General features: G+C 43.9%; 1 protein-coding gene across 2 annotated transcripts in view; it reads right to left on the bottom strand.

Moving 5' to 3' along the window:
- Window positions 1-25,294, bottom strand: part of PGM2L1 (phosphoglucomutase 2 like 1) — a 579,912-nt gene that overhangs the window by 317,981 nt on the left and 236,637 nt on the right. For both annotated transcript variants that reach the window (XM_078658581.1, XM_078658582.1), the window contains one exon: window positions 11,092-11,175. In XM_078658581.1, coding sequence (XP_078514707.1) covers window positions 11,092-11,175 — 84 coding nt within the window. The remainder of the gene's footprint in view (window positions 1-11,091; window positions 11,176-25,294) is intronic.

Raw genomic sequence — 25,294 nt, 5'->3', positions numbered from 1 at the left:
ATGATCCAGAGAGTTTTGCAGGAAGTGAGACAAGACCGATGCGCTCTGGTTCTGATAACTCCCTTCTGGCCGTCACAGGCATGGTTCCCCACAGTTCTGGAGCTAACATTCGAACCTCCCTTTCTGATACCTTCTTTAGAGGATCTCCTTACAGACGTAAACAGAGATTCTCACCTCCTGACCCTATTGGGGAGTTTGAACCTTCTTGCTTGGAGAGTGTCAGGAGATCCAACGAAGTCTCAGGACTTTCAACATCAGCTGCTACTCTCCTCAGAGAGTCATGGGCGCCGGGAACTCACTACAGATATAATAATATCTGGAAATCTTGGTTTCGTTGGTGCCTGGAAAGGGATTTGGATCCCATACAGGCACCTATCATTGATGTAGTGAATTTTCTTGCTGAACTTTTTGATAAAGGTTTAGGATAATCGTCGATTAATTGCTCTAGATCGGCTATCTCCGCAGGTCATGTTCTTGTTAACGGGAAGACAGTCAGTAAAAACGTCATTGTTTGTAGGGTAATGAAGAGCATGCTTCTCAAAAGACCCCCGAAACCAAAATACAAAACCCTCTGGGATGTGAATTTGATTTTAGAACTTTTCATCTCTTGGCCCAACAATTTTCTTTTGAATAGGAAACTTCTCTCCATTAAACTGGCTACTCTCATTTGCCTTATCTGTTGTCTTAGAGTTTCTGATGTTAAAGCTCTGGAGATCTCCAACAGATCCTATAATTTATTTGGAGTTAAATTTGAGGTCCACAGAAGAACCAAAACCATGTCTGACTCAATCTTTTATCCTCGTTTCGACCCTTGTCCGAAACTTTGTGTAGTTGAATGTATGAAAGCCTATGATAAAAAAATGTCCAATCTACGGCCTATTCATGAGAATCAACTCCTTATTTCCTTTGTTAAACCCCATAAAGCCATTTCCTTGACTTCCATTGCTCGATGGGTTAAGTCTGCTATGAATCTAGCAGGTATTAACGTTGCCAAGTTTCAAGCTCATTCACTTAGAGGTGCTATGGCGAGTAAGTCACTATGGTCTGGAGGTAAGTTGGATGATATTCTTAAAGCTGCCGACTGGTCTAATGCTAGTACCTTTGCTAGAAACTATTGTAAACCAATTAAACACATGTCTAATGTCGTTTTGCAAGGCTACCAACATGCATAATGTAGCCTCCGTTCTTGTAATGAAATTGCGATTCTCCTATTAGCATGCCTAGAGAATCTAGATTTCATTAAAGACACGGAGGCTGACATTATCCCACCCGTCACATCTCCCTGTTTGGTGCTTGGTCAGTCCTTGTTTGCTCTCACTTATACTTTGATTGCTCATGTGTTTATCATGGACATGTTATTTCAATTGTTTCATTTGTTTCTCATTGACATATTTTACCTTGATTCAATTTTGTAATTATTTTGTCCTGTGGGTGGATCCTTTGGTCACATTTTTCATTGCTCTCTTTCTTTTCAGATAATCCTTCTTCGTGAGCTACGTTTGTGGATTTTCATTTGGTTGTTTACCCTCTCCAGAGCTACTTTGGATGTCAGCCTTCGATTTCTTTATTTGTGTTATTTCATTGGATCTTCTCTTCGCCTGATTTAAAAGAGGCAGATGGTTGTCATGTTATGTTTCTTAGCTTGTTTCAATGTTCTTTTGGAACCTTTGTATTATTACTCATGCGGCTGCTTGGAACTGCATTAAAAGCCATTTGCATAATGTCAGCCTCCGTGTCTTTAATGAAATCTAGATTCTCTAGGCATGCTAATAGGAGAATCACAATTTTTTTTTCCAGAGGATGGCAAGTAGGCTTTTAGGGCAAGACAAATCTCCTGACGCTCCAAAATACTAATATAGAGCTTTCTCTCCGCTGGAGTACAGAGACTTCTGAACTCAACTTCAACCAAATGGTCACCACAACCCACTGCCTCTACGTGGAGAATGGTGAGTGACCTGATGCAGGTGTTGATGTTTGTTTTCTACCACAACATATTCTGTACCATATCCTGTTTGATCTGTATGGAGTCAGTGAGTCAACCATGATAATAGGCCTACAGGAATTTGAGGTTCCACTGCAGGAGTTTTCATATGCCACCTGGCATTCAGGATAAGAAGGATGCACGAAGCACAAGACCAAGAATCCTCCAAGTCATCCTCAGGAGAGACTGATACAGGAAGAACAGATCATACCCCTGAATGTCCTGTACCGACTCCAGCATGTCCATAAGAGCCCCCCTATGAATGGAAGCCTTGCGTGGGACGCAGGTGGCCCTTTGGCTCATTGATGATAAAATCCAAAGATGTCAGGAGGGCAGTCATTGTCTGGAGGGGGTCTATGGCTGACGGCACTGACCCTACCTTTGGCAGACAAACTGTTTAGGAACCAAACTCCGGCATCTGCTTCAAAAACAAGCTTAAGTGACTTTGTAGCCGTTGCAGCAAGGGGAAAAAGTCTAAAAAGAATGCTGACCCTACTTCGTGGAATGGTTTATGTTGGAGCCACACCATCGGTCTGCTAGGGCTGAGTTGGTTGCTGCAGTACAGGCTGGGAGGGCTGACACTGTCTATACACAAGCCCTTTAGGATAGACTCGGATTTTCATGTATTGGTTGGAAAAAGGCTTATCTGGAGTCAACATTCCCAAGGTTGGTACTGTAGTGCAACAATCCTTGAATCGCTCTAGCACCAAATAATCCTGATCTCAAAACAGCCTGGAGCTGTCAAAAGGCATGCCATTAAAAACGCTAGCGATACAAAAGGGGATGATGGACGGAGCGTTTGAACAAATCAAACACTCACCCCCAGTCAACTGATCTGGGTTTAATCCATCACCATTCTTTAGTTCACTCAGCCACCCCAGTTCATACATGGCTATATGCAAATCAGTCTGACCCTGTGCCTCATGAGAACAGTACAGCCCGAACTGCCAAGCCATGTCTTCCCTGGACCGGAAACAAGCATCCTGGGACCGGTTTCGGATTCATAATCCTCATCAGTCAGGCTATCTTGAATCCAGTGGCCAAGGGAACAAGGGACTCACGTCTGAGCATACCCTGCCACACTTAGGGCGAACAAAGCGATACAAAAGGGGATGATGGACGGAGCGTTTGAACAAATCAAATACTCACCCCCAGTCAACTGATCTGGGTTTAACCCATCACCATATCATTTTTAGAGTTTAATCATATTGAGAATTCTGGGTTTTATGCATGTTAAGAAGACACTTCTTTATTCCAGGTCCTCAATGAAGAAGTGTCCATCCATCTCTAATTATCCGAGTCTCTATAAGCTTGATCAAAAGATCCATCAAAGGACCCCCCTTAGGTAAAGAGACTTGGATTGAATTCAGTGATGTTGAGTTTCATGGGCTAAACTCTGAGACATTGATGTATTATGGTAGCTAAGGTTGTATGCCTATGTAGGTGGTAAAAAATATTGTTATGTGACTTCTGCTGCATCATTTGTCACTGCACTAGCTCATCACAGAGGGGGATGAGTGGGGAGAAATCTGCAGGAAGGTAACTATCAATCAGAAATATCAATAATGGAGACTGATACATCTTTCTTTGGACTTCTAGCATTCCTCCATCTCTGGCACAATCTGCTGAGACAACCAGGGCCCAGGTTCATCTGGTCTTGAGGCCACCAATTTTCTCACATCTAGTGTACACATCTAGTGTACAGAAAAAAAAGGCAGGAAGATTGGGCATGGTTCAAAGGGAGAACTTCAGACTGGGTGAGGATAGTTTGGTACGGCTATCTGTTAGAATTCAGCGTTCGGCCACCTTTTCCCAACCTGTAAAGAATGGACCAGCTCTGACAGCTGAACAGTCAATACACAGATGATGTGGCTGCATATGTGGAGATTTAATAGTGCTAGAAGAATCCTTTGGCCTTCCTACTGAGATAGCAGATGCCATTCTAGGGGCCTGGAAGCCTGCAGTCACTGGAACAGATTAGTATAGTAATGTGTATCAGAAGACATTGAATCTTTAAAGTCTTACGTGTTCAGCAACTTTTTCAATTTTCACACAGGAATGTGTGTACCATGAGATGTGCCGGACACCAATGGAAAGCAGGTAGGCACCCAGAGGTGTGGAAAAACTCACAAAAAAGAAAATTAAAAAACACTAGGAGTGCAGTGCTAAATTCATGATATTTCTGAAAATCATGAACTGGTGGCAACCATTTTAAGACTTGCACAAATGTTTGCAAATTGTATGGTAAATGCAGTGAATCCATGGTTATGTAGTAGATGCTGCTGCCGAAAGATTGCCTAATTCCACTATCCCACAATATTACCCATTGCTGTATTACAATTTATAAACAATAAAGAAAAGTCAATAAAACGAAACAATTTGTTACCTTCTCTCTGCAGTTTCTACGATGTGGTACATGTACCACGCAAGTAAATTTTAGGTACTTAAAGCAGTACTTTACCATGCAGGTAATTTTTTTTTTTTTTAAATTACATAAGCATGTAATATATGTGTGTGTGTACATATGCTGGGACAGAAGGTACTCCTGAAAATGCAGGCAGACCTGTGAGCAAACTGTTAGACTCAGCAGATCAGAGTACCCAGGCCTTCCTAAGGATCTCTATAAATAAGAGCAGGACTGCTGGCAGTGAGAAGGCGTACAGTAGACCAGAGTCCCACTGCAGGTGGAATTAGTCTCCCAGTGAGCTACTTGACGTAAACCCCAGTGCGCAGTAATGGTGATACTAATTTTTCCTGCAAGTGGTTAAAAGACCCAGCCAAAGGATGCATCACTATATACCAGATGACGTCTGCTAAGCTCGCTGAGCCTGTCAAATGGGTGGCCGTCTGGAAGTGGTTTGACCTCCGAGGCATTTCTCGGCGTTGAAGCTCTTCCTGGAATGGAGCCCTCGACCCCATGCCTCCCTGATCTTTGCAGTACCACATTTGGTTGCCTAACAACACAAAATAAAGTAGAATACTTTGTTATCTTATGTTGCAATAAGCATTCTTCTTTCAGTGAAATTGTGAACTCAAAATAGAGTCTAAGGCTCAGGCAAGAGATTGTAAAACATACCAACAAAATGGGTCTGGTAGGCAAAAGGCACAAACATTGGAAGACGCACACAGTGGCTTAGGTGTAGCCAGAAGGATGTGATTTGCAGTTCGAAAGTTACGTGCCAGTGAGCAGCATATGGTCTCACCTACAGAGATGAAGGCTAGGATGTTAATTGATTTGTACATTTATACTACTAATTTATATAATGCTCTTTTTGCGGACTGGATTATCTACTTTTCTTCTATTCACAATATTGAGGACACCCCAATTATGACATCTGTTCTGTGCAATAGATTGCAGAACTCCCCCCCCCTCCCACTTTTATTAGCGTTGCAGGATGTGGAGTTAGCTATCCATCACAGTAAGGGTGGGAAAGTGCCAGGCCCAGACGGGGTCCCTATGGACCTGCTGAGCTCCATGCCTGAGATTTGGCATCCTCTTATCACGAATACATTTAATACCTGCTTATTAGTTAATGTTCCTCCCTCATGGACCACAGCAAAAGTGTTCCTATATTTAAAAAGGTGGATCATATGTCGCCCAAGTGCTAACGGCCTATTTCACTCAACAGCACTATTAAAATCATTGAAAGAGTCATCTATGACCGTTTGGTCAATTGGGCAGATAACAAGGACATACTTCTACCCCTCTCAATTTGGTTTTTGTCTGAATCTAGGAACTAATGAACAAGGTTTGGACCTGGCTCTAACAATTTCTGAATATACCAAGGCCAGGGGCACCCCTATTTACTTAGCTTTTATGGATGTATCCACCGCCTTTGATTAAGTGAACAGAACCAAAATTTGGCTAATGTTTCTGGATCAAGGCGTGGGCCCTCTTTTGGTACATTTTCTGTACTCCTTTAAAACTAACTATACTAATTCACATATCATGCCTTGCTGTCCAGCCAAACTAAGGGTAACCAAAATTGCATCAACTGGCATGAACCAACGAGTGTGGACACTTTTTGTCATCTAGGGTTAACCTTTTGTTCATCAGGGCTGTGGGATTCCCACCTTGCCCAGGCTAGCCTTAAATGAAGTAAAACCGCCATCACAATCTGTAACCTTATTAAACGATATATTTGCGGGACCGTGCTACCTCCACTGAAGGTATATAGCTCGCAGTGAATTAGTGCAGCTACCTATGGCGGAGGAGTTTTTTTTTTTTTTGTAAATGTATACTTGTAAAGCGCACTGTTACTCCATCTCGGAGTGTCCTGGCGCTGTATACCGCTGGGGAACCCGTCCTGGCTTTCCCTGTGAGATGGTCCCTCCTGGGAAGCCAGGCATCCCCGGCGCTGATGGGGCCGTTGTGGAGATTAAGCAAGCTATTGCCCAGAGTTGCAGAGTGGGACCCATGATTAGCTTAGGCACCTAGGCGAGAATTATCGAGTCCGCGGACATTGACCCAAAGACCCTGCCACGACGGGAATTGAACCCTGGTCGCGGGCCGACCTCTGCTTCAGGGTCTGCCGCTTCTAACCAGTGAGCCACACTGATAAATGTTGCTCTTTGCAAGTTGAGGAAAACCTCTTTGAGACGGTTGCTGAATTTACCACCGTCCATCTCTAGTCTTATTGCCCACTTAGAGTTAAACCAGGGATTTAGTGCGGAGAAGATTCAGCTGGCGCAACTTTTATTATGGGTTTGCATTTGGCTGAACCCAGCAGCTAAGCTTTGTAAGGACATTATACTTAATTGCCTAACAATGGAAAAGGCTTATCCCATACCTTGGCTGAGATATATACGGGACACTTTTGGATCCCTGGATGTATCCTCCTGGCTCACTGATCCCAGTCTTATACCCAAAAACGTTAGGGAGGAGGTGAATACATTATCTAAAAACTATTGTGTAAACACAAGATTGAAAATAGAGCTATCTAAACCCTCGGTTTTGAATTACTGTAGTCTATTATACACAGATAAACCTCCCTTGTACTTATCTCTGAATTTGTTTGGGTGGGATCACTTCTCTTTCGCTTCAGAGCAGGGTTAGTTCATTGGTCCTTACTTAAAAAGAAAATAGACCCAGAGGGAAAAATAGTATCCACTTGTCCCTGTGACAATAACTATTGCACTTTGTTCTTTTGCAAATTTCATAGTTCAGCACAAAAGCACTTTGACACATTTGTTACAGAGGCTAGGTTTCCAAAGCTGTAGACCAGCTCTCCTTCACTTAAAATTCCTGAGTTTACCAGAAACTGTTTACTGTGTCTGCACCTTTTAGAAAGCAGCCATCAGGGCTAGAAAAAGTATGACAGGATAATTTGTCAGAATTGTATGTGCATTGTGGCTTAACAGAAGGAGCTTATTCAAGATGCTTTGGTTTAACTTTGGGGAATAGTTGGGGCGCATGGGATAGTTGGGGCACACAGCAGACCCGTTTTGCGGTTTTTGTTCTTTCTTCTTTCCCATCATTCTTTTCAAACGTCGGCCTTTTTCTATACGAGTGCAATGGTGTTTTAAAATGTATTTCCGACTTGACTTTTTGCTTATTTAAAGTATGGATATTTGATGTATTATGGAATTTTAAAGCGGTCTATGAATATATATTCTTTCTTAATTGTTCTCCATGTAAGATTATTTTTAAATGTTATGCGTAATCATGGTTATGTGCAATCTTTCTATGTACTTTTATGGTCTATTCCTAATCAGAACGAATAAAGATATTGATTGATTGATTATTGATTTGTACATTTATACTAGTAATTTATATAATGCTCTTTTTTCTTGAGTTTACCCACCCTACTTTGACGAGGTAGGTGGAAGTGAGGTTAAGCCTGGTGAGACTCAAAGTTTTGGATACAATGTTCAGCCCCTTTATAGAGGAAAGTAGGAGATGCAAGGAAGATGGAACCGGAGATTATTGCATTAATCCAGTCTGCTGAAAACCAATGAGTCGATAAACCATTGGGCACTGGTGAAAGAAATCAGGAAGAGGATTTTATGGATGTTAACTAGTAGGAAATGTGCTGCTATGCGAGTGAATAAGGCCTCCATCTTGAATGGTGGGATGAACAGATCACTTAGGTTCAGAGCAGATTCGATTAATCTCAGTGAAGTGGGAGGATGGGATGGAGTCAACCTGGGAGAAAGGTACAGATGAGGATAGGAATAACACTTACTTAGTTTCAGCATCATTTAAACATAACAAAAGATTCATCCAGTGATGTATAGCTGGAAGACAATCAGAGATGTGTGCTTGAAGTACAAGTGTGGAATTTGCAGAGAATTAAATATCTGAGCATAATCAAATAAACGCGGTATGACAAGCTAAAGGAGGAGGTTATGTTATCAAACGATATGGTGCATGAATAGAAAAGAAGAGGCCCACGGATCTCCTTTTGTTATGATGGAGATGGCAAAGTGGGCAGTCCAGGGCAAAAGGTGTCTGGCAAAAGATATTATGGAATATTGATAGAATTCGTTTCAGTGTGTTGCTTTTGGACTGGGTTGGATTATTCATGCGTGGTTTAATTCCACTGTTTTGAGAAAGTTAGAGCGGTTGACTTCGAAGCTGTGGAACTGGGTTTGAGTCTCGGCAATGACATTCAACATCCTGTGATTTTGGGCAAATCACTTCATCTCCCTGTGTTTAAGAAAAATGTATGTGTCCGTCTGTAACGCAACTGGTGCTCATGTAAAGCGCTCTGATACCCGATACCTTCAAGTAGAGTTCGCACTATATAAAACTCCCCCCAAAAATTGCTTATTTCAGAATTTTCATGTACAAGCTGTATGGGATGGAGAAATCTCGGAGGACTGTGGGGTGGGTATGCTGGATGGGACAGAGATGAGTTCGGAGATTTCTTTTGGTAGTACCTGTCTGGAGATCAGATGAAATAAGGCTGCTTTGGAAGTTGAGAGAGGTAATTGGCAGAAAAGGAGCTAAAAAAATATAGTCATGTTATAGTTACTAAGAGCGCAGAGGCAGAATGTCCGGAGTATGACCGCAAGTCCCTCTCCCATTCTCTGAATGTTGTCTATGTGTTGGATGCTATAATAATTAGGGATGAGAAAATCTAGGAAGTGTGGAAGAGGATGTGAACGAGATTTCAGTTATAAACAGTCTATCTAGGCTGCACTTAGTAAAGATGCAATTGGTGTCTGGAGGGTGTATTGCTGTGGAGCGTGTATGGCTGCAGAGTGTGCACTGACAATCATCAATTGCATGTGCTGTGTTGTGAGAGCAGAGTGTATTCTAGTGAATGGTGTGTGGATGAGGCTAGAAGCATCAGTTCTACTAACAGGTAATTGTGTTAGAAAGGTGTGAGTGTGAGAATGGTGTGAAATTTGATGTCTGTGAGACACACAATGAAAATAGTTTACCTGGAGCAGGGATTTTGCCTCTAGGTACTTCCAAGTCCAAACAGGTCATATAGGTGACACATTCGTCTGTGTCCAACCTTAGATGGCGAAGCCTAGGTTGTGAGATTCTCTTAAAACTGCCCGAAGTGGACGAGGAGGAAGAAAATGACAGTCCGAAACCAATAATGTCACTTCTCGTAGTAACAGATGCTGACAAATGCAGTGATGTCACATTCTGGAGAGGTGGATGCTGGGAAATTGAGAGATGGTTTGCTGTTGAGATGCTGGAAATTTGTTGCAGGAAACCAGTGATGTTCCATCCTGCAGTGATAAATGCAAGGAAATGCAGCGATTTTACTTTTATGCTGAGATGGATGCTGGATATGAAGTCTGCATGCCTAGCTTCTTTTAAAGATGCTTTTAACAATGAGGTGATTGCTGTACACTGGTTGAGGTATGTGAGTCAATGTTTTTGATAATTAAAGAGAAAGGAGCATCCTTGATCTAATCCAAACTGTGTTTGAGCATAATACTTACATCCCAGACCTCTATATTGTAGAATCTCCGCTGAAATATTCTTGAGCCACGAAAACAAGACATGCACAATCGACAATACTGAAAAATTATAACGCCTTCGTAGTGTCAATTTTAAGACCTTGCAAAGCTTCATCTACATGTTTGCCAAAAAGAGTTTTTATTGTCGATGACTGTGTGGATATCGGCGGGAGCGACAGTCTCGTCATCAATGATGTTTCCTCTGAAGATACATCGTTTGAGGATTTCTTCTTCAGGTTGATCCCCTCTACAGTGCCTAGAGGTATGCTGATCTTTCAAATTACCAGGGGTAGTGGCTGTGAGCGTTGTACCCAATAAATCATGCTCAGGAAACTGTACAAGTCTCCTCTTGTGCACTGCCTTTGTGGAAGTGCTTGGAGGGGCACTTTTCACAGATTCATTACCTGAAGGGGGGGGGGCATCTCCTCTAGGAGAAAAATTCTCTGTATACATAAGCAATAAAGCTAAGCTTTCTCTGTCCTAAAATGTTTTAGTTGTAAAAGTCTAACAAATATTGCACTCTGATCCCTTATGACTTGGCTAAAGGTAATAAATACATTGTGAATGTGGGTAATCTGTGTAAATCTTGTTACCATAAGATGAACAAGGTTTAAATAGGTACTCCTCTGTCAGTCATGGTGACAGCTGGTTGTCAGATCAAATAATCTCACAGTCCAAAAAATATAGTAATCTTCCCTAAAAACAACTCACAGTACATCAGTGCTGAAGGTAGGTTGAGCTGTGCTAAGCATGTCTACTCAATCATTATATCATTCAATCCTCATTCACCACAAAGCAGCAATGGTGTGAATTTGTTCATGTAAGAGTCCGTGCGGTCCAAGTCTTGCTGTTTACTGCAACATGTTTATACAGTCACTCACCAGCACATGAAACCACTACCTCTGGTAGTGCAAAGGCAAACCTCCATATGTCATGAATGACTGTTCCCATCAATCAATATTTATTTTATTTTGTGTGGCAACAAAGGGAATGATATTTAGAACAACCAATGGCTAGAAGAAGGGTTGACCATAAATTACATAGGCTCTTTAGAGATGCACAAACTGAATTGTCTCAAGTGAAGCATAAAAAACAGAATTTCTCACAATGCTTTCATCACTTTGAGTTAAACAATTGACAAATTGTTACAAACTTACAAATGTTAAGAATGTCAACTGAACATTTACCTTATAGCCATTGTCTTCTTTACGGTTATGGGATGCTGTGATCATCACACCAGCAACAGCTCTGAGCTTCTGTACAGCATAGGGCTAAAATGAAGAAAGCAGCCTTCTATTATAAGTCACTAACATGACACATTTCCTCATAGTTTCTGATATTTCCTACAGAACATTTTAAGGTCATGTCGAAAGGCACAACTGGGAAACTTTATGAATAGATGTAACGCTATGAGCCCTATGATTGGTGCCCAGGTTATAGATAGCTCATAAAACAGTGCTGAAAGGAAAAAAAGAAAAAGAGGCGTGGTCTAGCTAACTAGATCAGACAACCATTGACACAGTCAACATATTTTGGCACTAAAATTATGAGCTACTGGTTTTGCCATTGCTTTTAGTTTAATGGTTTCATGCAAACGCACTTTCATGCATGGCCCTAATTTTTATTTAAATGAAGAAAGTGAGCTTAAGCGCAAAAAAGAACAAAAAGAGCTGCCCAAAAGCATCTTGCCGCTGCTGGTCCCACTGCAAATTTATTTTAAATAAATGTGAAAAACGAAAGAGTAGTTGGAAATGAGGCAGGTCATCAGCGAGTGGAGAACAAGGGACACACAAAGGCGATGATAATGTGCAAAAAAACAAAGAAAACAGCCACCCAGATGCAGTTTGCTGATGCCGAGGCCTTGCTAAATTAATAAACACAAAATGTAAAGTTGGACGGAGAATCAAGATGCAGCGAACAGGAATACAAATATAGTGTGCAGGAGAGCATAGAACAAGAATGACAGAGAAAGAAATGTGTATTGCAGTGTTAAATATAAACTAAAAAACAAAAGTAAGCATTAGATGGATTCAACTTATCCAGTGTCAACAACGTATGACTGAAATGCTCGAGGGCAAAACAAACCCAACAATAGACAGGAAAGAAACTAAACCAAAAGCAATTCCCTGAGAGAGATAACAAAGCCACCCAATCACAAGAAAGGGCTCCACAGACAAAGTTCTTCTTGGCACAGGACCCAGTACTCCACTCCCCTTATTTGTTGCAATACCACATAAAGGTGGTGTTGTCCATGAGGACCTGAACCAGCCTCTCTTTGATGGACAGGAGGAAGGCTTTGAGCACCAGGCAAATGGCCCTCAACTCCAACAGGATGATGTGGAGACAGGTCTCCATTGAAGACCAGAGTCATCTAATCTCCACCTCTCCCAAGTGACGTCCCTGTCCGAGCAAGAACGCATCTGTTACCACAGTCAGCTCTGGATGAGGAGGGAGAGTGATCTACTGCTGGTTCAATTGTAGTTGAGCGGCCAACACTGCAGATCTTTTGCAGTCTCATCTGAAACCTGGATGAAATCAAACAAGTTGCCCTGGAGATGGGCCATCGTGACTTCACTCAATCAAGGATTTACAAGTGCGGCAAATTACCCTGGAGGGTCTCAAGGCGTCTGAGATGCTAACTGCCTCATGGTGATCTGTTCATTTGAATAGCCACGCCTGGAGTCCTTTCCTGAAATGCCGGAGAGATGGGGTGGTCCTGAGGTACAGGGGAAGGTCGTTCCAAGCTTTGGCCACCAAGTGTGAGAAGGAGCATCCTCTGCTGTTACTTTCGCAGATCCTGGAGGGTGTCTGCAATGGAAGAGGGAGGCGGATCGTAGGTGTCTAGTCGGTTGGTGGAAGGTCATGGGTTTGTTGATTTTAGATGGCCCTTGGTTGTGGAGGGCATTGTATGCATGAGTCAGCATCTTGAACTGGCATCTCTTCTGGATGGGGAGCCAGTGTAGTTTCTTGAGGTAGGGTGTGATGTGGGTCCATCTGGGAAGGTCAATGATGAGTCTTGCAGCGGAGTTTTGTATTGTCTGTATTCTCTTCAGAAGGCATGTGGTGACTCCTACGTAGAGTGTTTTCCCATAGTCCAGCCTCTTGGGAAGGAGGACTTGTGTAACGGTCCTTCTGGTGTTGACTGGGAGCCACCTGATTATTTTAGGAAGCATGCGTAGGGTGCGGAAGCAATCGGATGACACTGCGTTCACCTGTTTCTTCATAGATAACTTGCTGTACAAGATGTTGCAGAGATTGCAAGGTGGTCTCATGGGCACCAAATGGGCATTGTTCAGCTGGCCACCATGAGTCATTCAATGGCGAGATATTGCTCCCAAAGATGAGGACTTCTGTCTTACCCACGTTGAGCTTGAGACAGTTGTCTTTCATCCAGTCAGTGACGTTTATCATACATCTGTGAAAGCAGGATCAGATGGTGGTTGAGTCTGCTGACAGTGAGAGGATGAGCTGGGTGTTGTTTGTGTATGAGAAGTTGTTGAGTCCGTGTGATATGATGGTGTTCAGGGGGTCAGGTACACATTGAAAAGGGTGGGGTTGAGAGATGATCCCTAGGGGACTCAGGAAATCTTCCCAGTATCCAAGGTGAACGGTGGGAGACAGATTTGGTGGGTTCTTTCAGTGAGGTATGAGGCAATCCATTTGAGTGTGTCGTCCTGCATTCCAATGTGTTGGAGTCTGTGGAACAGGACGTGATGCGAGCAGGATGTGTTGAAGGCAGCTGACAGGTCCAAGAGGATGGCGGCGGCCTTTTTGCAGCAGTCCAGGAGGACTCTGATGTCATCTGTGGCTGCGATCAGGGCTGTCTAAATGCTGTGGTTGGCTCGGAATCCAGATTGAGAGGGGTTCAGGAGGTGGTTGTGTTCGAGGTGTTCAGAGAGTTGCTGGTTGATTGCCTTCCCAAGAACCTTCGCTGGAAAGGGGAGCAGGGAGATGGGCCAGTAGTTCTTCTGTTCTGCTGGGTCAAGGAATGGTTTCTTCAGGTTCCATTAGCGCTACGAGGCCTGCGGTGCGGGTAGCAGTGCGCTTTACAAGACACACTTTCATTGCAGAGTCCACACATGACACCTGGCATTGTCACCAGGCAGAAAACAGGAGGCTTAAACTCCAAGAAGCCTCAGAGCCAATCTTACTAAGATACAGGACCAAGGCTGAAACATCAGGCTCATACACTGAATGCCCTGGATCGTTGGGATGGAGAGGAGGCCTTAAATAGCACTGCATCCAGTATAGCTCAGATGAAAGGGAGTCTGTGTAGGAGTCAGGAGTGACTGTGGCATAATGACAGTTAACCTCAATGAAGTCAGGAGGTTTGCAGTCACCTGGAGGTGGTGTATGACTGACTTTGGTGAACCCGCGTTTAATAGCCAGGTGCCAAGGTAAGAGCACACTGAAAATGGTCCTGGCCTACCTTGAACCGCAGGTAGAGTCTGTGGATAGTAGAATGGGTCTGATAGTATGTCTCTTACAGGTCTAAAGCCACCACCCAGTTAGCTGGACCTAGGTAACCTAGAACCTAGGCCAATGAGACCATCTTGAATGTGTGCTTCCACAGAAAAATGTTCAGAGGGTGGTGATCTGAAATAGGACGGCAGTCTCAGTCCTTCTTTGCCATGAGGAAATAGCAGGAATAACAGCCAGTCCCAATGTAAGGGGCTGGAACACTATCTATGGCTCGTTTGACCAAAATGGCCTGCAACTCCAGAAGCAAGATGGATGAGTGCTCCTCTGGAAGCCACTCTAATGTCTGAGGAAGATGTGGCAATTCGAAAAGGAATGGCAGGAAATAGCCTGTTGAATGAGCTGAAGAAACAACCTGTAGGATGTTATATTTTGCCACCCTTAGAGGAAATATCTGATCCTGCCTCCCAACAAACTAAAGTGGCTTACGGACTAATGCCTCAGGCTTGGGGACTCGGAAGTTTGTTGCCCCTGATGGTCTGGATGAAGTCTGCTTGATACACGCCCTGACTCCGAAAGTACTGGGGTGCCTGTTGCAGGGACTGTGAGCCTTGGTATTGACGGTACACACAACCACTGAAGTAGCCTCCAAAGGGGCAAATATTTTAGGGTACTATCTTGCAGCAGTTGAGAGTCCTAAATAATGCGCAGTAGCCAGGCTTTCGTTGAAGTGTTCCAGTGTAGAATCTACTTTCTCTGCAAGATCCGTCAAATGGCATATCTATCTGTCAGGCCTGCACATCACCAAAGAAGTCTGTGGATCTCATACATGCATGATGCTGAAGCACCATGCTAGAGCCAACTGCTGTGCCCAAGCAATCAGTAGAGTCTAGTCCAAATCGGATTACGTATTTAGCTACATCTGGACCATCCCGGTTGGTTTGATCTAGGTTGGCCCAATATGCTTCTGTGACAGTCTGCAAGATCTTGATAACCATGTCCCATAAAGTTTGTGAATATCTCCCTTTAACACAGCAGGAATTGCCCGAACGTTAGGCTAAATTTGCAGATGAAAAAACAAAATTCCCCTTCTGATTCAATTCTCTATGACTACGTCAGGTAGAAGGCGGATGGGCGGAGAGGAGTCCCAGGGAATGAATTAGGGTTTGCCCTGCAGGTGGAGTCCAGAAACACCTAAATTTCTGGCTTAGGGTGTTACATCACGCAGGGTCGCCTGGCAGCAGTATGTGAAACTTGGCCACCTGCTTGTTCACCAGTGAGCAAGAATAAAGATTAGACCCGTTGCAGGTGAAAGCCCTGGCTTCACTGAATGGCAGCAAGGACTCAGAAGAAGCTTGCACGGGGGGGGAATGTCTCTTAGCAGGTTAGTTCTAACTTCCATAGGTGGTAGTTGTAAATATAGTACGTCAGCTGCACGTCTTCTGACTGCAGCAGAGGAAGCACTCTCTACCTTTGATGGCCTGGTGGAACCCAACCCAGTGTCAAACCCACATGCCTTATGCAAATCCATGTACAGATTCCCATCATCATAGTGTGGGGGAATTATCCCATCATCTCCATTGTCTTTTCTGAAAAATGGTTGATTCTGATGAGAGCTGAAACTGAAAAGTTGTTGGAGCACTGCAGGGTGGCTCCACGGTAAGGGCATGGTTCTGTCTGAATTAGTGCAACAGTACAGCTTTAGGATGCAACCTCAGTCTAGGCTGAGACAATTTGTGCTCGGAGTCAGACATGACTATTGGGGCGAAGTCTTCCTCAGTGCATCAACATCAAAGGGACAGGGGGACTTTCATGCTGGATTAGATTTATTTTCCAAAGTCTGAGACAGATTCTAGAGATATAGACGGCGCAGAGAATGAATCTGCTGGCAGTAACCAGATTGACGTCCTCTGATGACTATGGGGCCCAAAGGGAACTAGGAGGGAATCAGGATCAGTTGCAGAAACATCTACTCAGTAGGAGATCGGTAGCAAGACTCAGAGGTACCCGAATGTCTTCCCAACTTCTCTAGCAGAGAATGGCAGGGCTGAGATGCATCCCACTTTGCCATTTTGTGTTTCCATTTCAACTTACCAGAAGACTTGAACCGTGATGAGGGCCTGACGCAGGAACAGCCCAGAGAGTTAGGACAGGTCTGCGTCTTTGTCCTGGAGTGGGGCGGGAATTCCATGACTTCTTTCAGTGTTCAGCAATGTACAGTTTCAGTTCACAGTTCTGTATCGCCTCCAGATTCAGGAGTACAATCCCCGCGGAACTTGGAGTTATGTTCTGTACTCCAGAATCAGAGGCATAGGGTGGGGGAGGGAGGGGGGTCCAGTTTCAGACATCTGCTTGCAACAGTCTCCACAAGGCCTAAACCTTGTAGTTTTAGGGGGTGACATTGTTCCCCATGCACACTGAAGAAGAGAGGAATTTTGCACAAAAAAACTCAACTGATGTGAAAAAAGTGGGAACAAACTCTAGATCTGCATACAAAGGTGTGGCACTTACATGAGGCTCCATCATCAACAATGTCAACACAAAGCCACACACCAACACCTAACAGCAAGCAGCAGTGCTGTTTTAAATCTCAGAGATCCAGTCTTGCACCTAGGAATATTCTAAAGGTGTGGAATCTGAAGTCAGAAATATCCATCAGAAACAGCAGTACTCTACCGTGAAACCAGGCACAAATACAGAAATTATTTGGAATTGAGAACAGAATCTCAAAATAAATCTGGTTGCTAAATCAGTGCAGGAAATGAGGAGGTGGGATCTAGTCGGGCCAGGCTGTTATTCTTTAATCAGATTAGGTACGGTCTCAGTGAAAAATGTAGATTTGTTTTACTTGGTGTGTAATTGTCCAACACCAGTAACCATTAAAGGTGACCATTAAAGGTGACCATTAAAGGTGACCATGTTTTGTCTGCTTTGTCATCAGAGCAGCAACCTACACAGGTTGAGAGAGGTTTCTTACTTTCAGTTCAAAGCTGATCCCAATGCAAAACTACAAATTATTCACTTAGAAGGCCAATGGCACTCCTATTGCTCAGCCAGGCTGGGAGCTAGCTAAAGCCTAAAACCTTGATGTCAATGCTACAATGTCAAGAATGGAAAAAAAGATGTTCTGCATGTTATCATGTACTTTAACCACTACCCTGCTTGCCCCCCCCAGCCCCTCCCCATGCCAAGCCATTTTGTTTGGGCTATTTGGGGTATTCTCGCATCGCCCCTTTAACTTTTTGTCCACATAAGGTATCCACACCAAATTTGCGTCTTTGTCTTCCAAAATCTTGAGGATTCGAAAGGTGCCCAGGGTTTGGAGGTTTCCCAGGAGGGAATTGAGAAATTGGCCAAAGTTTTTCCCTGCAAAAGGTATCAACAAAGGGTTTGTGGTGTTAAAAATTAAGCATGGGCGCAAAATCCGTTCCGCTCGCGGATTTTGCGAATTTTCGGTAAATTCGCGATCCGCGAACTCCCGCGAATTCGCAAATCCGCGAGCGGCGGATTCCGGGGGCAAAAGTTCAAGCCTTGCTGGCCTGTTGTAACTATTTTACGATGGCGCCGGCAAGCTGCCAGCGCCATCCTAAAATAGTTACTAAGTTAGCTTCAACAGGAAGCTCTAATAGATAAAATAAAGCAGGTGCTCGAGCACCTGCTTTATTTTATCTATTAGAGCTTCCTGTTGAAGCTAATTTAGTAACTATTTTAGGATGGCGCTGGCAGCTTGCCGGCGCCATCGTAAAATATTTATAACACACACATGGTCGCTGAAACTAGTTGAAGCTCAAATGCAGTGACTCATTCATCTGCCCAAAAATAATTGTGAGCGTCGTCGAGGCAGGTGTGCCTTCTTCCCAAATCTACCGTCGAAAATCAGCTGTGATGCTGGATAGAGGCCTTTGCATCCTTGACTTTCACGAGCGCAATCCTCGTGCTGTTCCTGTGGCCAGGAAGCTGAAGGGACCCCTGCACCCCTCGGGGAGATTGCATAGTAACACACACATGGTCGCTGAAACTAGTTGAAGCTCAAATGCAGTGGCTCATTCATCAGCCCAAAAAAAAATCGTGAGCGTCGTCGAGGCAGGTGTGCCTTCTTCCCAAATCTACAGTCGAAAATCAGCTGTGATGCTGGACAGAGGCCTTTGCATCCTTGACTTTCACGAGCGCAATCCTCGTGCTGTTCCCGTGGCCAGGAAGCTGAAGGGACCCCTGCACCCCTCGGGGAGATTGCATAGTAACACACACATGGTCGCTGAAACTAGTTGAAGCTCAAATGCAGTGACTCATTCATCAGCCCAAAAACAAATCGTGAGCGTCGTCGAGGCAGGTGTGCCTTCTTCCCAAATCTACCGTCGAAAATCAGCTGTGATGCTGGACAGAGGCCTTTGCATCCTTGACTTTCAGGAGCGCAATCCCTTTGCTGTTCCTGTGACCAGAAGCTTCTGTCTCTTCACCTACTGCTCTGATCAGCCTCAGCCCTTTTACCCACACAAGAGGCATGTGCACTCGCATGGACATGGAAGCCCCGCCCTCACACTCGCGGTGTGCACCGTCTTCCCGCCATTGACCCACTATGATGGACAGCTCACCTAAGGGACCCCTGCGCCCTTCGGGGCGATTGCATAGTAACACACACATGGTCGCTGAAACTAGTTGAAGCTCAAATGCAGTGACACATTCATCGGCCAAAAAAACAATCGGACCTTTTACCCACACAAGAGGCATGTGCACTCGCATGGAAGCCCCGCCCCAAATCCGCGGATCCGCAAATCCGCAAAATCCACCGATTTTGCGGATCCACGATCCGTAAATACGCAAATACGCGAATCGTGGATCCGCAAAATCCGCCCATGCTTACTAAAAATCAACATCTTCCCAGCTTTCAGGAACAGGCAGACATTTGTCAGAATACCCACATTTTCAACACAGTTTTGGCATTTTACTGGGATATAGCCTATTTTTCCTATTTGTTGTGCTTTCAACCACCTTCTAGTTAGTTGTAGTAATTGGTATGAAATCAATATTGGATCCCAGAAAACTATACATTTCTGAAAAGTAGACAATTCTGAATTCAGCAAGGGGTCATTTGTGTAGATCCTTCAAGTTTTTTTATAGAAACTAACAATTGAAACAAAACACTGAAATTGAGTTTAAAAAAAACAGCCATGTGTGTCAACTTCTTTTAAGTATGGCAGATTTTTTAAAGCAATATACCATTATATCTGCTGGGCCCTTATGGTTGCGGGGATATATAGGACTTGTAGGTTCATCTAGTACCCGAGATGCCCAGAGCCAATAACAGACTCGCGTCTTGCAATGGCTTTTTATTGTGTACCGGATATATAGCCATTAATTTGATAAAATATAAAGAGTGAAAAATAGGTACCAAGGAAATTGTGGGTACCCATACAAGCATGCGAATTACAGGACATTTTTCAAAACGACAATTACTTCTTTTTTACTCATTGTCTTACATTTGGAAGGGAGAAATGCAAAGAAAGTCAATTAGAAATAACACTTGTTATACTATTCTGTGTTCCCCCAACTCTCCATAAAAATGGCACTTCACTTGTGTGAGTAGGCCTAGTACACGCAACAGGAAACGGCCCAATACTCAATATGGACACAATATATTTTTGCAGTGAAAACTGATTTTTTTTGCAATGTGCTTAGCTGGGGTTTTGGGCCTTAGCTCAGCGGGCACCTAGGGAAACTAACAAACACATACATTTTTTAAAACTAGACTCCCAGAGGAATCCAAGATGGGGTGACTTGTGTAGCACTCAATAGGTTCTATTAACCCCTTCAGTGCTGCGCGAATTTCGCTGCAGTGCTGAAGGGTTTAAAACCGTATTGGCTCATGACGGAAATGTTCCGTCATCAGCACCGGAGCACCGACGCTGATGACGGAACCGTTCTGTCATGAGCATGGAAGCGGTTAACCAAAAGCCCTTGCACACCTCAAACTTTGTAAAGAATGATCCTCACATTTCTGTGATGAAAAGTTCTGGAATCTGAGTGGAGCCACAAACTTCCACCCACCCAGCATGCCCTCAAATCTCCTGATAAAAATGGTACCTCACTTGGGTGGGTAGGCTAAATGCCCGTGACATGAAACGGACCAAAATGCAACGTGGTCACATCACATGTTTCCAGGAAAAAGTTACCCTTTTTTCGCAATGCGCCTAGCTGTGGATTTTGGACCCTAGCTCTACCGACACCTAAGGAAACCTAGATTCTGTTGCCCAGAATCCCATGCAAACCTCAAATTTTGTCAAACAAAACACATTTTCATCACATTTCTGTGATGGAAAGTTCTGGAATCTGCATGAAGCAACAAACTTCCACACACTCAGTATTCCTCCAAGTCTCCCGATAAATACGGTACCTCACTTGTGTGGGTAGGCCTAGTACCCGCAACAGGAAACAGCCCAAAATGCAATGTGGACACATCACATTTTTCCACAGAAAACGGACCCTTTATTTTCAATGTGCATAGCTGTGGATTTTTGGCTGTAGCTCAGCCGGCACCTAGGGAAACTTAGCAAACCTATAAATTTTTTAAAACAAGACATGCCAGGGAATCCAGGATGGGGTGGCTTGTGTGGCTCTCTCGAGGTCCTGTTACCCAGAATCCTTTGCAAAGCCCAAACTTTGTAAAAATAAATAAAACATTTAAAAAAATTCCTCACATTTCTGTAATGGAAAGTTCCTGGAATCTAAGGGGAGCAACAAACTTCTACAACCCAGTATTCCCCCAAGTCTCCGGATAAAAATGGTACCTCACTTGTGTGGATAGGCCTAGTGCCCACAACAGGAAACGGCCCAAAATGTACTGTGGCGACTTCAAAATTATGGATTACAAAAATACCTTGTTTGTGATCCTGGGCTCTCCTGCCATCTAGGGAAACCTACCAATCCCCGACATTTCTTAACACTAGACACACAGGCGAGTCCAGGGAGGTGTGACTTACATGGACCCCTCCAGCGTTTTCCTACCCAGAATCCCTTCAAACCTAAAACTTTGCTGAAAAAACAAAAATCTAATTTTTCTCACATTTCTGTGTAGGAAAATTGTGGGATCACCAGGCTGACAAATTTCCTACCACCGAATGTTCCCCCAGGACTCCCAATAAAAATGGAACCTCACTTGTGTGGGTGGGCCAAGTACCTGCGACAGGCAAGGGATTAATGTATTATGGGGACATCAAAATTATCTATCGCAAAATGACCTTGTTTTGAAATATGGGCACATGCATTTTTGGTCCCGGGCTCGGCGGCTATCTCGGGAAATCTACCAAACCCACACATTTCTGAAAACTAGACACCCGGGTTGTGCGGCTTGCGTGGATATCCCAACATTTTCCTACCCAGAATCCCCTGCAAAACTCAAATTTAGCCCCCCCCCACACAAAAAAAATCACATTATCATTACATTTCTGTGTGGGATCACTGTGCCGGCACAAATGTCCTACCACCCGGCGTTCCCCTTGGTCTCCCAATAAAAATGATACACAAAGTTTGAGGTGTGCAATGGATTCTGGGTAAAAGAACCGGGTAAGAGACACACAAGTCACCCCATCCTGTCTTCCCTTGGCTGTCTAGTCTGCAAAAAGGTACTGCTTTACTAGGTTTCCCTAGGTGCCGACTGAGCTAGGGTCCAAAATCCACATTTAGGCACAATTAAAAAAAAAAAAGGGTCAATTTTCAGTAGAAAAAAGTGATGTGTCCATGAGGTGTTTTGGGACGTTTTCTGTCCCGGGCACTAGGCCTACTCGCACAACCCTGCATATCATTTTTTTTTTAAACCTGGTGCCTAGAGGGCTTTCTGCCCCGCCGGGCGGCAGATAAGGGTCTATTGACCCCATCGGCCTCCTGGGAGGGGGCAGAAAGACTGGGGCATTTTTTGGGGGGGGGGGGAGGGAGCATTGCATGCCCATTCTGACTACATGCCCACAGATCTCTCCAGGAAGAACATTAACTATCCGAGTTATCTTACTGTTATTATGCCCTGGAGTTGCTGGGCACATGTAGTAGGTGCTTAAATCCCAAAAGATAGTCGTATAGATGACTACGAGGAAGCAATCACAGAATGGCTATGGAGGCAAGTAATGCTCACTCCCCCTCTACAAAACTAAACAGATGAGACATCCTGATGCCAATAAATGTTTTTCAGATGAACTAAAAGTATCTAAACAAGACCATCTGCGCGCCGCACGGAAATGCGCAATAATTATTCTCCGGATCTTAAAAACATCTTTGTTCGACAACTTAAGGAGTATAAACAGTGTTTCAGGCAAGCTAAAGGTTTTTTTTTCCGCTAGCAAGATCTTGAACACCCCCCAACAAATCTAGAGATTTTTTTAAATGGTCTCTGAACTGTCCAACCCTGATAGAATCACCTTACCTATAATGCCCTCTCACAATCTTTGCGAAATCTAAATAATCTTTTGTCCTTCCCTGAGATCAGTAAAGGGGGCTTGATGGATTTACTGACTAAAGTAAAATCAGGGTCGCCCAATGATACCTGTCCTCCAAACGTTCTAAAAACAGAATTGACCCATTTTCCAGACTTGGCACTGTCTTTCCTTAATCTATCACTTACTCAAGGCATAGTCCCTAGTTCTTTTAAAAAGACAACTGTAGTCCCATTACAAAAGAAAGCTAGGGAGAAACCCTTCAACCCGAAGAATTATCGGTGAATTTCACTCCTTACCTAGCTGGCAAAATTACTTGAGGCTCATGTAGCCCGCCATCTCTGCTCCTTTATAGAGGCCTCAGATTTCCTGGATGCTTGCCAAGCTAGCTTCGGCCCAGCTCATTCATCAGAAGCAGTGATGCTCTTGGTAGTAGATGACATGCGAGAGAAAGTGGATAAAGGCAACACTCAAGCACTAGTACTCCTCGATCTGTTAGCGGCCTTTGACGCGGTCAACCATAATCTTTCGGCAGACGGTGCCGGGTCGCAGGACTTCAGGACTCAGCATTCAACTGTATTGTTACCTTTCTCAAGGACAGATTTCAATTAGTTAGACTTCACCCCTTGAATTCTCCTGAAGTCTACTTGAATTGTGGTGTGCCACAAGGCTCTTCCGTCTCCCCTCATCTTTTTAATTTATTATATTCACCCGTTGGTTCACTATCTCCCAAAAATGAGTCCGAATTTGTAATCCTGCGGATGATACGCAACTCCTCTTCACGATTGATAGCACTCCCAATTCTTTATTTTTTGTTATTGGCATTTAAAAAACCAACATTACATACAATTACAACAACAGCCAGTCAGTTGCTTATACAATACAGGGTTACCGTTGCGTAACTAAGTCATGTGTACTCTAACCATATTGATATACATAAATCGCTCTGATATATAGTCTCAATAACATGCTAAGTGTAGCCATTACAAAGGATGCAGTAGTACCCTCAGCACAATAAATCATAACAGGGTATGACATCTAAAATTATAAAATACAAAATGCGTACAATATATTCAGGCACATTTACATGTAATGTAATGTAAAAAGCTCTTGTATAGCGCGGCAGTCACTCCAGGGAGCATCTTGGCGCTTAGAAAGGCTAGGCAGAGGTGACATGCCTCACTGACGGTAAAAAATAAAATCTATATGTTCAGATTAGGTTTTTGCACAACACATCGGATAAACTATAAACCCATGTTTTGAGGGTCTTTCTGAAGATTGATTCTGACGTATTTTGGCAGAGGGACGGTGGGAGTGTGTTCCAGGCTTTGGAGCCCAAGACTGCCAGGGCCTTCCCTCCTCTAGTTTTAAGTCTAAAGTTGGGGATGGTAAGGAGATTCGCCTTTAGAGATCTAAGATTTTGCAAGGGAATATAGTGTTTAAACATACTCTGAATGTAACTAGGTCCTTTTCCATGAAAGGCCCTGAAGGTGATTAGGAGGACTTTAAAAAGAACCCGTTTGTGAATCGGCATCCAATGTAAAGTGTTCATTGCTGCTGTGGCGGACGTCTTTCTATTCCATCTCAGCACCAGTCTTGCCGCTGCGTGTTGCACCATTTGCAGCTTGTGGCCGACCGTCCTATTTGTCCCTGCATATAAACTGTTGCAGTAGTCAAGGCATGACATTATAAGTGCCACTGCAACCATTTTTCGCGCGGGGAGTGGTATTAGGTCAAAGAATTTTCTTAGCCCCTTAATGATGCCGAAACATGTTCCTGCTATGGTCACTGCTTGTTGTTTAAAAGCCAGAGAAGAATCAAATCTGATCCCTAAATTTCTGACTGACAGGACAGTGTTTGGGGGGGGACAGTGGCGTCCTCCGGCGACCATAACGTGGGGCTAAACAAATTCTCTTTTCCATATGGCAAGATCTCGGTTTTCCCTGAGATGCATTTCAGATGGTTCATGCTCATCCATTGGAACGTAGCTTTGAGGCAGTTTTTAAGCTTCATTTCCGCCTCATTGGTATCGTCGTCCATCACCAGGATGAGCTGCGTATCATCTGCATACGAGATGGTGTTAATGTTGCAGGATGATATGAGAGCAATCAGGGGGGCCATATATACATTGAAAAGTGTCGGGCTCAGGCAGGAGCCCTGAGGTACTCTTGAGCTGAGCCGCTTTTCTTCTGACCTAAAATGACCTAAGGTAACCACTTGTCGCCTATTTGCTAGAAAGCTTTTTATCCAGCCCAAAACATTCCCAGCTATCCCGGTCGCGGCTAGACGGTCCACCAAGATGGTATGTGAGACCATATCGAACGCCGCGGATAGGTCCAAAAGTACCAGGATCGCCTTCTTTCCCTGATCTAATGCAGCTCGTAGTGTTTCGGAGGTGAAAATCAGTGCTGACTCCATCGAGTGTTGCGCCCTAAAACCTGCTTGGTTAGGGTGCCAGATGTTATTGGCCTCCAGAAAAGCAGTGAGCTGTTTATTCACGGATTTCTCTGTTAATTTGCAGAGAGCCGGAAGCAGGGAGATAGGCAATGGT

The sequence above is a fragment of the Lissotriton helveticus genome, chromosome 8 (assembly GCF_964261635.1).
Source record: "Lissotriton helveticus chromosome 8, aLisHel1.1, whole genome shotgun sequence".
NCBI classification, from domain to species: domain Eukaryota; kingdom Metazoa; phylum Chordata; class Amphibia; order Caudata; family Salamandridae; genus Lissotriton; species Lissotriton helveticus.
This window is presented reverse-complemented; position numbering and strand designations above follow the sequence as displayed.